The following is a 15,382-nucleotide window of genomic DNA, read 5'->3' as shown; positions in this document are numbered from 1 at the left end:
TTGAGCTTTAGTCGCGATGCACTCTGCTTTGCCATTTTCCTCTGTGAGAATAAGCAAAATGTTTTAAAACGTATTATAGCTGTGTATACAAGTTATGTGATTATCCATCAACCCAAGCTTACATTCACACAAACATGGGGGGTGGGGGCGGAATGCCGTTTCTGAGCTATGGGGAGGGGGTGAAATTGGCAAAACCTGGGCTGCCATATGTCTGGGTTTTTCTGGACATTTGACTGATTTCCGCCCGGAAGTTGCCACCGTCTGCAGTATTCCGTATATGTCTGAGAAATTCTGGACGCATCACAACCCTACACAAACAAAGATAGATTCCAAGTCTTTGGCATTAACTAATTAATGTCATACTAATTAAAAATATTAATAAATCTGCAAGTAATGAAGCTTGCAACTTCGTTTATGACATGCTCAGAATCCATAGGTCACAATTTATATAGTACATACTTTGGAGTAGTTTCTCTGATGTCTCTGAAATATTTCTTCTTACTTAATTGAAGATACAAGTTTGTCTTGACTGGGAGTCCCCACCCCAAAGAAATCAGTATAGCTCAGGGGTCAGCAAATGTTTTCAGCAAGGGGCCGGTCCACTGTCCCTCAGACCTTGTGGGGAGCCGGACTATATTTTTGGGGGGGAAACGAACAAATTCCTATGCCCCACAAATAACCCAGAGATGCATTTTAAATTAAACACATAAAGCACACATTCTACTCATGTAAAAACATGCTGATTCCCGGACCGTCCGCAGGCTGGATTTAGAAGGTGATTGGGCCGGATCTGGCCCCTGGGCCTTAGTTTACCTACCCATGGTATAGCTTAGCCCCCAAGAAAGGAGTAACTGTAAGTTTCTTCCAGATCTATTGTGCATTAACTGATTTTCTGGATTACATCTTCAGGATTCACTGAAGAGTCGGAATGTACTATTTTTCCTTACCCAAATGTTATGTTCTAAATATAGCAGAATATTGAGTACTGTTCATTTTGGGAAAATGCTTAGGCTATGAGGTTGGTCAGAAGCTCGTTCTGCACCACTTTAGAGTTCTTTTCATGTTACCTGCTAACAGTTGCCCTGTTTGCTAATTCTTAATCAGATGAGGTTTTCTTTTGTTCATTCTGAATTTTATAGATTTTTACAACTGCTAATCATGTCTGTTAAGTTTTTATTCCAACATAGACAGTGGAAATCATAGCTTCCATAGGTGCAATTGCATGTGGCCTACTTCATTGTTAAATGGGACTTTGCATTTAAGCTTGTAAGTTACCATTTAAGCTTGTGTATAAAATAAATTTATGCAGAAGTAAACATCTAATGGCGTTTTCCTATTTCATGCCTAGTTTTGAGCATTGGCGAGGGTGGATTCTGGGAAGGCACCACTCGAGGTCATGTTGGATGGTTTCCTGCAGAATGTGTTGAGGAAGTGCAGTGTAAACCAAATGAAAGCAAACCAGGTAAGATGGTGATATTCAGTTGTAACCCATGTCAAATGATATAAAATGCCTATTATTTTTCCATGTTCATTCTCCCCCGCCCCCCATAATTAATTGAAGATAAGAGTGTGTCTCAGACTGGTTGCTTAGCCCTCAGGGAAGGAGTAGCTATTTTTTAAAAGAAAGATACGGCTATAAATTTGGGTTGTGCTCCCCCACCCCACCCCACCCCGTACTAGCATGTGAAAACAAAGGTTTGGTTAAACATCTACAACAGAAGTAATAAAATGTGTGATTTTTTTCTGTAGTATAATACTCATATGTATGTTTTGCTGGGTATTTGATACATGCGCTATGTAAAGGGTTCTGTCCAAATTGATGTACCTTTTGTTCTATTGATTTAAATTGGAGAGAATTATCTAACTCTATAATTGCATCACTTTGGCTGTATTGTGGCCAGTATAATGATGTTAGTTGGTGTAGTGAAAATGAGCCTTAAACTGAGTTTGATATATTTACTTGCCTACAAATGACAGGGAATTTGGAATGCATCCTTGAATTTATAGAATTTTGTATAAGGAGTAAATGTTTTAATATTGTTAAAATGTTCTTTGTTGCTGTTTGCTTTGGCTTTTAGGCTGTTGTTTAAAAAAGAATGCCCTTTGCCCTCCAAATAGGTCACAGGTACTCCGCAATTGGGATTGTGCTTACTCTACATTCGTATTTCCCACATATTGTAAATAATGGTATTTTGCTTTGATGCTTGTTCTAATGTTAAACAGAAGAAGTTGTTAGTGGATATAGGAATTATTATTTTTTATTTTAAGAAACAAACTGAGACTTGGAATAAGTCCTAAATGAGATGGAATTATGAAAAATGCATCAGATGTGGATTAAAAGTAGCCTATGATTAAAGTTAATCACATGGCTGTTATTTGTTTTCTGCTTTGGAAGAAAATGCAAGGTCAGGTAATTGTTTTCAAGCAATCTGTCAGTATTACCTTGGACTAAATCTATTAAAGAAACCTGGAAAATAAATTAGGAGGAACAGTGAAGGAACTAGTGATTAAATACCACCTTCTGGGGCTATTAAAAGGATGTCAGCTGAGAAGCGTCAAAAACCTCCATAAATTATGAGAATTCACACTATGGTCTCTGCAGTGTATAAAAGCTTCTACATTGTTTGAATGTACTCTGAGAGTTTCAGATAACATTACAGAATTCAGCATTTCTCTAGCACAATAGTTCATTATCTCACCTAGATCATTATTTAAATGGAGCCCAGCATCTTTCCTTTAGAAGAATAATAAAATATTTTCTAGCTAAATGTGTGTAGCTATCGAGTTACATATAAGTCAAAAACATGGTGCGGGTCCTGATGTTATATAGCCCTCCAAGAGCTATGTGGATACAACACTGGTTTCCTAAGGTGTAGCCTTTCCCATCACTTCTTTTTGAACCTTAACTGAAATAGGACTTGGCTGAATGCCCAGATGCTCCCACAAACTGCTACTGGGATCCTCTAGAAAACTAGGTGTTATAGAGAAGGGGTCCAGTCTAGTCTTATTCAGTACATCTGTGTGAAGGGTTTTGGCTTTGGTATGAACTAATGTTCAGCCACATTGAATTTCCACATATAGGCTGAAGTGTGGTGCAGGCCAGACGTGGGCTTGTCACAGTAGTGAGAATTACAAATGGAACCTGCTGGGGCTATTGAAGTTCTTTTAAATTGCTACAAATGGTTCACGTCACCTGAGCAGAAACCTCCAAATTGCCATTTAAGCAAAATTAACAACACTAAGGAATGTGAACTAGTACTGGCAATGATAGGAACAGTTGTAAGATGTTTTCTTTAGTCACCTCTATTGTTTTTGAGGGAAAGGTACAATATTGCTTTGGTTCAGTAAATTATCCCTCCTTCTGTCCTACAGAAATATTGTAGACTAACTTGTCATGCGCATACAGACGCATTCTGCGTACAACCATTGCTTCAGCAGTAAATACCTTCCTTTGGAAGCAAGTGATGCTGTGTCATACGTTTTAGAAATATTTTGTATAAACTGCTCCATAGTGTGAAATGCTTGAATAGGATGAAACTATCCATACTTACAGACTTGTGATAAGCACCAGCCAAATAACATCTGTATGGTGCATAAGTAGACGCACCAAGGACCTGCATAAAACTTCCTTTGTTGTGGCTATATACAGTCACTTAACTACATATATATTTCCCTGTGGCCATAATTAATACTTATGATTCATGCAACACTGTGAGCTTTGAGAACACAGTTATCCTAGAGCCACAAATATGCTGCTTTGTTTAAGAGATTCAGCAACAAGCATGACAGATTTTCTTATACCTACCCGTCTGTACTCTTCACATCTGTAGACAATTATTTAAGTATGATTTCAAAACTTCCATGTCAAAATCTTTACAGAAACTGACAACAGGGAAAATAGATGGGGATATAGAGAAGTCAAAATCTTACCATACTCGTAGTGGCGTCTGTGTACAGTATTAAGAACTTGGAAGGGATCCTGAGGGTAATCTGGTCCAACCCCCTTCATTGCAAGAATCTAAACTAAAGCATGGTATAGTGGTAGTAGTTCATCATTCAGTGTGGATTGGGCTACATAACTAATAATAACTAATAATAACAATAATTATTATTTATTATTTCTATCCCGCCCATCTGGCTGGGTTTCCCTAGCCACTCTGGGCAGCTGAGGAGTTACAGTTCTTAGTTACCGTAATTTTCGCTCCAAAACACGCACTTTTTTGCTCCTAGAAAGTAAGGGAAAATCCCTGTGCGTGTTATGGAGCGAATGCACTCGACCGGAGCCATGGCTGCCGTCAGTCAAGCAAAGCGGGAGCCGCTTGCAGGGCTTTGCACGGCTCTAGCTTTGATTGCTTTACAGCCAGGAGGAGGGGGAGGAGCCGAGGAGGAGGGAGGGAAGGAGAGCCATGGCAGCAAAGTGGGCAGCAGCCGCTTACACACGAGGAGGGACAAACGGGAGCCATAGCGAGCCGGAAAAGCGCCGTGTAGCCAGCAACAGCTGCTGCAGCCTCAGCTAGCAAAGGTCCGTGCGCTCTCTAAACGGAGCAATGAGGCTGCAGAGGGACGGCAGGGCACAGGAGGGCTCTGAGCCACGAGCGCAGTGAAAACCAGTAAAAAAGTTTTTAAAAAGGCTGCTGGGGACAGGAGGGCACGGGATGAGGGAGAGGGGGAAATTACGATTCTCCCAGCGTCTCAGCTGATCCGCTGAGCAGGACTTGGGTTGCAGGGGATTCACCATTAGCTGCGTAAAGCAGCAAAGAGGGAGAGAAGGAGCAAAGCGGGAGAGGAAAGGAGCTGCTTACACTGCTGTAAGTGGCTGCTGTCTGGTTGGCTCCTTTAAAGCAACAGTGCTCTTTCCCTCCCCCCTCCCCGCTCAGCTCACCGAAAAGCTCCTTTTCCACACACCCCACGCGAGCTCCTTCTCCCCTTAAACCCCTCTCCTGCATCATTAGCAGCATCCTTCTCTACACACCCCACGCGTGTTCCTTCTCCCCATAAACCCCTCTCCTGCATCATTAGCAGCATCCTTCTCCACACACCCCACATGAGCTCCTTCTCCCCTTAAACCCCTCTCCTGCATCATTAGCAGCATCCTTCTCTACACACCCCACGCGTGTTCCTTCTCCCCATAAACCCCTCTCCTGCATCATTAGCAGCATCCTTCTCCACACACCCCACATGAGCTCCTTCTCCCCTTAAACCCCTCTCCTGCATCATTAGCAGCATCCTTCTCTACACACCCCACGCGTGTTCCTTCTCCCCATAAACCCCTCTCCTGCATCATTAGCAGCATCCTTCTCCACACACCCCACATGAGCTCCTTCTCCCCTTAAACCCATCTCCTGCATCATTAGCAGCATCCTTCTCCACACACCCCACGCGTGTTCCTTCTCCCCTTAAACCCCTCTTCTGCATTATTAGCAGCATCCTTCTCCACACACCCCACGCGTGTTCCTTGTCCCTTGAATGCTTTTCCTTCCCTCCCCACTTAAAACGTGGTTAGAAAGCACGGATCCACATGGATCCTCAGGATTTTTGCACTGGGTCACCCCAAGTTCACTATCAGATCACATAGCATATCCATGGCTACAGCCTGCACCAAAAAACACACACGCACCCACTGTTTCATGGGGCTGCAATGGCGCAAAAACGTGGTTACAAAGCATGGCTCCACGTGGATCCTCAGGATTTTTGCATTGGGCTACCCCAAACTCACCGTCGGATCACGTCTGTGGCCACAGCATGAACCACAAAAATCATACATCCACTGTTTCGTTTAGAATATTTTTTTCTTGTTTTCCTCCTCTAAAAACTACGTGCGTGTTATGGTCAGGTGCGTGTTATAGAGCGAAAAATACGGTAAATTGCTCTCTGTAATCAGAGGGCATCTCAGATGAGTTACGCTTATATAGCATAAATGTAAAACAAATTACATCTACCTTAAAGAAAAAACACAGAAGTTAGAAATTCACATTGTTTGGTCTGCAACTGAATCTTGTTAATTCATTGTACCTCAGGGCTCTGTTCCCAGTGGCAATCCTGCTGCTTCATATTTCAGTGGTTTTGCCAAGGAAGGATAGGAATGGGTAAGAAAAATTTCTCCCTTACCCTGGCAGACATCGACGTCTCATTTTTTCCTTTCAGCTGAGTGCCAAAAGTCTAGATGGGAGATGCTAAACCCTACACTTGTGGGGATATAGACCTTCAAAAACCTTGTGCAGCTGAGGAAAATGCCATGTGGCACAGCACTGAAAAAGCAGGACCAGTAACTTCACTTTAGGGAAAGCAACTTGATGAACTTAAGAGTCTCATCCTGAAGCTTTCCACACTAAGATGTTCAAGGTAAAGTTTGATAAATGACTAAAGTTTAGCTGATGATCAGATGACAAATCAAACCTACCTGCCTTTGTTGGGATGATTTACATCAGGCTTCCTCAACCTCGGCCATCCAGATGTTTTTGGCCTACAACTCCCATGATCCCTAGCTAGCAGGACCAGTGGTCAGGGATGATGGGAATTGTAGTTTCAAAACATCTGGAGGGCTGAGGTTGAGGAAGCCTGATTTATAGCTTCTCTCACTAAGACATGGTTAATTAAGCCTGGGGGTTGTTGGGGGCTGCTGGGTAACAGAAACAATGCCTGGGTAACAGAAACAGAGTTGAATGCCTCTGATAGTGGCACAATAAACGATTTTCCCTCAGGAACTCTTTGGAGTAGTGTGTAACAGCTGTTCCACTGCAGTAGAGGAAAGTGTGCTCACTGGCTCCATGGAGGGAAAGGAACACAAGAGTTAGGAGATGCCCATCTAGATCAGGAAAACGTACAGGGAGACAGAATTTAGCTCCCCTCCCCAAACACCAATACTATGGGCAAATTATCAAACCTTTGCAGCTGCATTGTTGTTGTTGTTGTTTAGTCGTTTAGTCGTGTCCAACTCTTCGTGACCCCATGGACCAGAGCAAGCCAGGCACTCCTGTCTTCCACTGCCTCCCGCAGTTTGGTCAAACTCATGCTGGTACCTTCGAGAACACTGTCCAACCATCTTGTCCTCTGTCTTCCCCTTCTCCTTGTGCCCTCCATCTTTCCCAACATCAGGGTCTTTTCCAGGGAGTCATCTCTTCTCATGAGGTGGCCAAAGTATTGGAGCCTCAGCTTCAGGATCTGAGCTGCATTGTAGTAACTCAGAAAAAAAAAAGCTGGGAGATCAAATCACTTACTTCTCACATAATAATTTGGTCCTTCTATATCAGTTAAGTAGAAATTTAAGCAGAAGAATATTTAGAACCAAGCCAAAATACCTCAGAAGATTCCCCTCCCTCCATGCCCTAGATAAAGAGGATCATTTATTCAAATATGTATTCAAATTTATTCAAATACCAATTGTAATGGCCACCATTTTTGCCCCATGGCCTTGGGCCCAGGGTATGTTAGATCCAGGGCATTGTAGAGGATGCATATTAGTAGACAGACAACAGAAAATGTAGGTGTGTGTATAGGATTTCAATCTAAGTCTCCTTGTTGTCTTTAAGGCATTCAGGGGCACCAGCTGCTGTTCCCTGTTTAAGTGTCCTCTCCAATTTTCCAAAATGCTGTACATTAACAGCCTGTGCATTACATAGCAGCTATTCCTATACTTAAAACAATAGAGTCCTTCTTAAATTTATTGTTTCACAAGATTTTGTAGGCCATAGTCTGCTGCATCAAATGCTTAGCAGGAACAATTAGAAATGCATTATTTCCCCCAAACAGTTCAGTTTTGTAGATGATCACTAGGTGGCATTGTTTATGTACAAAACAGAAGCATGTCAATACTAGGTGGTTCCTCTTAGAAGCATTCTTAGATTTTTCCATGTATACATAAAAAGCAGTGGTAACTGATCTAAAATGTTTTAACAGAACTGAATTAGTCATTCTTTTAAAGTAAATGTTGGCAACTGGGGGTAGAGAGAGACAATGCTGTAATAACTGAAGCTGCATCTATATGGAGCTATGAAAACTGCTGTGTTTCATATATATTTTTGTTCTCCAATACAGAGTATCCTTAAGGTTTTTAGAGGCATATGGTTGTGGGGAAATATGGAACCAATAGCATAATTCTCACTGAGGCAACTGTACCACTTCAGACTGTAGGTGGGGCCCACATACAAGAATGCCCCCCCCCACAAAAAACAAAATTCACACAGCGCCTGCCCTGGATTTCAGTGAGTTTCTAGGCTGTATTGAAAGTGGTTTTTGATTTCTAAAACTCTGCAATATTTTCAGTATTGGACTTTTGCTTTGTTGAAATATGCAGTAGAAATGTTGTAGCTAAGTACTCTTATTGTATGTTTACTATTGCATGCACAAAAATGCATGTACTGTTTAATTCTGTATGGTGTTTAATTGTGTATGGGTTGGAGAACACAGAAGGAGAGTGGAGCACATTGTTCCTTTGACTGATCTGTAGACCCAATCACTAAAAGTAAGAGAAATTTATACTTCTTTATGAACAAGGAAAGCAGGAGTTAGGGCTGGTGGGTGGATGGATTTTGAAGATAGAGCTTTGAGCACAAGTCCCACCCAACCTTGTTAGCTCAAGATCTTTACTATTTTTTTGAGCTATATTGAGCTGGTATTCTTCTACAGTGGTACCTCGGGTTACATACACTTCAGGTTACAGACTCCGCTAACCCAGGAATAGTACCTTGTGTTAAGAACTTAGCTACAGGATGAGTACAGAAATCGTGCTCCGGCGGTGCGGCGGCAGCGGGAGGCCCCATTAGCTAAAGTGGTGCTTCAGGTTAAGAACAGTTTCAGGTTAAGAACGGACCTCCAGAACAAATTAAGTACTTTACCCAAGGTACCACTGTATTTCAAATTTTGTGTGTTTTCTGGTTGTTAAAAAAATACTTCAATAAGCATTTTGAATCACTGAAACATCTTATTATAACTGATATTTTTTTTAAAAAACTTGAAAAATCTGCATTCAGCTGAATCAGTTTAGTTTGCCCTTTGCTACAGCAGGCTGTGGGAACATAAGTTATTTCTCTGTATTGTGTTGAGTAAATATAGTTACATAAGAATAGCTGAACAGAATGTATGGATTTTTTTGTTGGTGGTGGTTTTGCAGCATTGCATTTAATTTCATATAAGATTAATGTACCCAGGTGTTTAAACATCCAAGTAGGTTTTGGACTGATCAGGAGAGCTGTGTCTTATTTATGGTTGCTTCCTTAGTGATAGAACAGCCTTGGCATGTGGAAATAGAGCAAAGCTAAATAGAGCAATCTGCCCTGATTTCAAAGCATTCCTCTAATTTATAACTGTGATTGAACTAATGTTGAAATAAATTGCTTCATCTATTTTCCCCATGTGCTCTCTCGCTCTCTGTCTTACACACACCCATCGTGTTTGGGGAGCAGGGATTTAGGTTACCAATTAGACAAGGGAGAAGAGACCTTTTAAAAGCCAGTCACTACAGTGACAAACCCAGTCATTAAACCCAGAGAATGCTGCCAGGAATCTTGAAGCCTTGGGAAAAGACATCTCATAGCAACTCAGTCTAGGGCTTGGGTCAACCAAAGGTCAATGAAGTCATCAATAGCCAAGCTATTGGCACCAACTCTTAGCTGTTGTTGTTGTTTAGTCGTTTAGTCGTGTCCGACTATTCGTTACCCCATGGACCAGAGCACGCCAGGCACTTCTGTCTTCCACTGCCTCCCGCAGTTTAGTCAAACTCATGCTGGTAGCTTCAAGAACATTGTCCAACCATCTCATCCTCTGTCGTCCCCTTCTCTTTGTGCCCTCCATCTTTCCCAACATCAGGGTCTTTTCCAGGGAGTCTTCTCTTCGCATAAGGTGGCCAAAGTATTGGAGCCTCAGCTTCACGATCTGTCCTTCCAGTGAGCACTCAGGGCTGATTTCCTTAAGAATGGAAAGGTTTGATCTTCTTGCAATCCATGGGACTCTTTCCTCCAACCCCATAATTCAAAAGCATCAATTCTTCGGTGATCAGCCTTCTTTATGGTCCAGCTCTCACTTCCATACATCACAACTGGGAAAACCATAGCTTTAACTATACGGACCTCTGTTGGCAAGGTGATGTCTCTGCTTTTTAAGACACTGTCTAGGTTTGTTGTTGCTTTTCTCCCAAGAAGCAGGCATCTTTTAATTTCGTGACTGCTGTCACCATCTGCAGTGATCACTCTTAGCTACTCCAGGGCATTTCAGAAGCCAACTGGATTCAGCTGCATTCACTACTTGCTTCTGGAGGTTTATCTTAAGTAGACCCCTCTTCCGTCTCTGAGAAGGTTTTCATCTTAGTGATAATATAACAATAACCTGTTCCTTTAGCAGGTGATGACCATTCCTTGGTTAAGATATGTGAAAGAACAGACAACATTTTTAGGTGAAAGTGGCCATTCTGAAAGCTATTCAGTCCAAACATATCTGGTCTCTCCCCAGTCAAGCTGTGAGGGTCAAACTGCTTGTGATGTTGATGACATGTTCAACTCAGCTGCTTTTATTCTGAAGAAAAAAGCAGGCAATGTGAAATATGTTCCTGGTCCAAATAAGAATGATCCTAAGCTTCTTTCTAAGAAGTTCTGTTGAACTTAATGGACTGATGAAGAAATAGGTCAAGGAAGATGCCTTCTGTCAGGCTCCCCAGTGAAATGTAGAAGTTCCTCTTGCATCTTTAAATCTGCCACTGAATTGGGAAATGCTTTCCTGCTCCAAATCACCCCCTCCCGGCTGCTTTTTCCCCTCACAGTTTTCCTTAGTTATTTTTTTGTTTTGGGATTTTGTTTCCTTTGTTCTTTGGTTTGCCTTCCTCTTACTGTTTCTAGGTGTCCCCTCTCTGCTCTGCTAGTGCAACCTGCTGGTCACTTCATGCCCTTTCCTCTCCCACTCAGCAACTCCCCCTCCCATACTGTTATCCCACCACCTAGTTCTCTCTCTCTCTCTCTCTCCCTCTCTCTCTCTCTCTCTCTCTCTCTCTCTCTCTCTCTCTCACACACACACACACACACAGAGAGAGACAGTGCGCACCTTCTTGCCAGGCACAATGAAGCTGCCTCAGCACCATTGGCTTATCTCCTCATGAGTGAGGATGGTGGCCAGTGAATCTTCAGCTGTGGCCTTTGGCTGTAGTATCTGCACAGTGGCATGCAAGGCAAAGGAAATGCTTGCCCCAACTGTAGAGTGAGGGTGTGTGTGTATGTAAAGGTTACAGGGATAAATTGTGGAGAAATGACCTATTGAAGGACCCTCCACCCAAAGGCTGCTTCAGATGGGAGGCATAAGGGAAACTCATAGAGCAAAACTCCTGCAGTTTTCCAGGTTTCCAGAATTGAAAACTGATTTTAACATGGAAATGGGCATTATATTTTGCTTGATTTTCAGAAGCGACTTTTACATCACATGAAAGCTCAAATATAATGCAGAAATTAGCAGTTAGTGAAACTTTGGGAAAACTGAAATAACTGTGTGAATGCAGCCTTAATCTTTTAAAGTATGCAGATAGTGACAGGTGTGAGCTGCAGTGGCACCTTCTGATTCCCTGTGCGCCCAGTGAATTGGGTCCAGAGGGAGAGGACAAATGAATGGTGCCTGGTGAAATGGGCCCCACAGTGTATATTCTTCCCAAGGGCCCTACAAGACCTGGGAAATCCACTTGTTACAACACTTGAAAACCCCCACTATTTTCATGGCTTCTGAGGGCAAAGATCTCTGTCTTCCTATAGACTGAAGCATTTGGGCTACTTGATTCACAGTCAGTTGCAGAGCTGACTAGATTCCAAAACTTTCCAGAAGGTATAGCCATTAACCTTCTGCATGGCTCGCCTGTAGGTCGGCTGATGTGAACTGCATGTTGACATAGGGAGTGGATACAGGTGCATCTAATTTGTTGCTGTCAGAATAGCACAATCTTGAGAAGGTTACTGCAGCAGACAAATTATTGCATCTGCAATACGTTGGCCCAGTATTACATCTGCATTTCATGCAAAGAGCTATTTTATTTCTTATTGGAGGTCTTGGCTTTTTTTGGCATTATTATGAAATGTTTCCAGTGCATCTGTGATTGGAAGACATGTAACACTAACCATAGGAGCATTGCTGGAAAGAGTTTGTTTCAGGTGTAGCACTTAGAATGCCTGAACACGAACATCACCATTATATTGCAACTTCTCATATTAATTCATTTATGCATGCCACACCCTTTCCCCTTACGTAACTCAAAGACAGCTTGCAGATAAAAACAAGAATCGCTAAAAACAAAGGGGGAAATAGGAAAAAACAATCATGAAAAAACAATTAAACATTAATAGAATTAAAACTATATCCATATATAAACTCTGTTTAAAACATACAAATAATTACAATAAAAACAGCATGGCACCAGTCCTTTCATTAAAAGCAGTCTATTCCCCAAAGCCTGTTGAAACCAAAAAGTCTTCACTTGTCTATAGTCAATAGCCTAGTATGTGGGTAGATGTGACTCTGCCGTGATAGTAGTGGTCCATAGCAAGATGGTACAGGAATCACTTGCCACATGTATACTTTTGACAAGTGAAAAATGTGTGTTCTGCCTCAGAGGACAGTTAGGTTGTATCCAAACAAAACCGAGGTGATAATGGCCCTGTATGATCTGTCTTGGAGTAGAGGAAAGGCATCTGTTGTGAGTGGTTTGCCTGAGGACAGAATAATTTCACAGAAATATAGGAGGTGGGGGAGCTTCATCTGAGAGAGCAAGTTATTTGTATTTGGGCTGTGTTGGGTATGACAAGGTGATGTGGTTCTTCATTTGTGAATCAAAATAGAATTATCAACATCTTCATTTTCTTCTCTCTCTCTCTCTCTCTCTCTCTCTCTCTCTCTCTCTGTGTGTGTGTGTGTCTATCTATCAATATGTGTGTGTTTTCGTGTTTTCGTTCCTTTTGGTCTTGTTCAGATGCACAGAAACATGACATGCCAAAATTTCTTGCTTTGCTTAAAGTATTGTGTGGTGGCATTGCCTGGGAACATTTTCCATCAGTTCTGTTTTGTAAAAAGTATGTGACCATAATTCATGTCTCTGTAATTGCCATGAATGTTCAAAAGATAAAGTGGAAGCAGAACATGGCAACATGACTACTGACAGAAATGGGCAATTGAGTGCTTATTATTGCGCTGCCCCTCCCTGCAAATCCCTAGGATCTCCAGAGCCCCAGGGTGTCTCTCATTTTACTCGCACAGCCCTGGGTGTTCTTGTCATCATCAATCCTGTTTGTTGTATGTTTCACTTTTGCAGCCATGTACTCCTGATTACAGCCCCACAGTTTACTGTAAAGTAGTTTCCCTGCCTCATAAAATTCCTTCTCATCTAATTTAAGCTCATCACTGGAGTTTTCTTGGCCCCTAAATCTTCCTCACCCACTCCTCTTTCTATTTTCTTTCCATGGCAATGCCTGCCATTTCTGTTCCTCCACACCTCCTCTTATCTCCCTCTTATCTTCTTCCCCATTTACTTTCTCCTTCTCTTTCTTCCATTTTCCCTTCCTTTCCTCTACTCCTCTCTCTCTCTCTCTCTCTTTCTTTCTCTCTCTCTCTCTCTCTCCCTCTCCAATTGTGTTGCTGGCTTGCCTCCCCACTTCAGGCCTATCATGACCACTTCCCAGTTAGGATGCAAGATTGAAGGAGCAGCAGGCAGGTTGTTGTGACCTGTCTGCCGAAACCTACCCAGCACCCCTCAGTTCAGTTTGCCCCAAATTCAGTATGTAGCCAGAAACACTTGTACACCATGGGAGGAATTCACTGTCACAATATTATCATAGTTCAGTCAGGACAAGCGTTTTTGCTACCCAGATGGAACAATCTCCACTTTCTTCCCCCATGCACTGTTCTGGAGATTCTCCCAAAGTGCATAGAGCAGATTGGGAGGAAAGCCCGGTTGCTGTAGTGGGACTCATTGTGTTGACTACTGTTTTGTTGAATCTGGACCTTGATTACAAAAAATGTGGGCTCATCCCTAGCAATGCTCCAAAGGTAAATAGACTGAAGCCTTTTTGTGCTTCTCTTCCTTAGCCCTCAAACAAAGCAAACCCTATTGCTAAAGAAACAAAGCTAGTGGTGGAAATATTACACCATTTCCCAAATACATCCTGAATCATACTCTTCATTATCTAGCAAAGTCTAGGAAGGGAAGTTTCATCAGTGTGTGTGTAATACAAGTGAATGTAGAGCAGCAATCATTTTTCTACTACCCCCGTTAAGGCTCTTTATCAGTGGCAAATATAATGGACCATATGCCAAGGAGCAGCTGCCTTGGCCTTTGTGGCCCTCGTGGGACTTGAATGATTTCCATATATCCTTAACAGCATCATGAATTGGTGCTTGGCCCCATGCCCTCCCCAAGGAGCGGAGAAATACAACCCATGTGTGTTCCAACTGATTCTAGCAGCATAGCTCTTTAGGGATTCCCCACTTCCCTCCCTCCCCAAGGATGAAACAATATGGTCTTTCAGTTGAAGTATCTTCTCAGCGTTATTCTTGGCTTATTGTCTAGGATTATGTTCAGGTCATTAGCATGCAAGTTTTTGACGCACTAAATATAATCATGTGTTATGTAATGTCTGATTCCGTCCTTACAGAAACAGTAACCCCAACAAGTTGATAGTTATTAAGTGTGTCTTCACGGCTACTTTTATATATTTCCTTTATATTTCCACTGATCTGCATTCATTAATTGTATAGCTGGAATGACGCAGGTTTTAAAACAAAAAAGACTACTTTTAAATTATTAAGAGGAACCCCTGTACTAGCACAGATTTGGCAATGTTATCCTTTTGACCCCCCCCCCCCTTCTCTTATGTCCAGCATGGGCAACAAAGATGAGTGTGTGGTGCAGTATGGCCTAGTTACACCTATCTTTTGAATCATAGAATTGTAGAGTTGGAAGGGACCCTGAGGATCATCTAGTCCACCCCCTGCAATGCAACCTTGTCCCTTATAGGGACCAAACCTGCAACATTGGCGTTTTCAGCACTATGCTCTAAGCAACTGAGTTATCTGTGCCACATCTTCAATGGGTGGAATTCATTGTTGCATTGATAGTATAATTTTGTCAGCACAAACATTTCTGCTTTGCCAACAGAACAATCTCTACTCTCCTCCCTCTGCATGCTGTTCCAGGGGTTCTTCTGACAGCCCAGAGCTGATTTTTGGGAGGTGCAGAAGGGGACACTCAGGGGAAGGAGAAGGGAAGAAGAGGGGGAATAGTTCTGTTGTGCTAGCAAGTCTTCTTCTACTAGCTCCCACTAGTGTGACTATTTAGTTGAATCCGATTCAATATACCTATCTCCTTTTCTATTTCTGTCATAAGGCATGACAAATATTATATTTTTAATAAGGATTTAAGAATGGT

At 42.2% G+C, this 15,382-nt stretch overlaps 1 protein-coding gene across 8 annotated transcripts in view; it reads left to right on the top strand.

The window, feature by feature from the left end:
• Positions 1–15,382, top strand: part of SHANK2 (SH3 and multiple ankyrin repeat domains 2) — a 338,706-nt gene that overhangs the window by 145,084 nt on the left and 178,240 nt on the right. For all 8 annotated transcript variants that reach the window (XM_083601126.1, XM_083601124.1, XM_083601130.1 and 5 more), the window contains one exon: positions 1,349–1,462. In XM_083601126.1, the coding sequence (XP_083457252.1) occupies positions 1,349–1,462 (114 nt within the window). The remainder of the gene's footprint in view (positions 1–1,348; positions 1,463–15,382) is intronic.

The sequence above is a fragment of the Podarcis filfolensis genome (genome assembly GCF_964270895.1).
Source record: "Podarcis filfolensis genome assembly, chromosome: 1".
Taxonomy (NCBI): domain Eukaryota; kingdom Metazoa; phylum Chordata; class Lepidosauria; order Squamata; family Lacertidae; genus Podarcis; species Podarcis filfolensis.
This window is presented reverse-complemented; position numbering and strand designations above follow the sequence as displayed.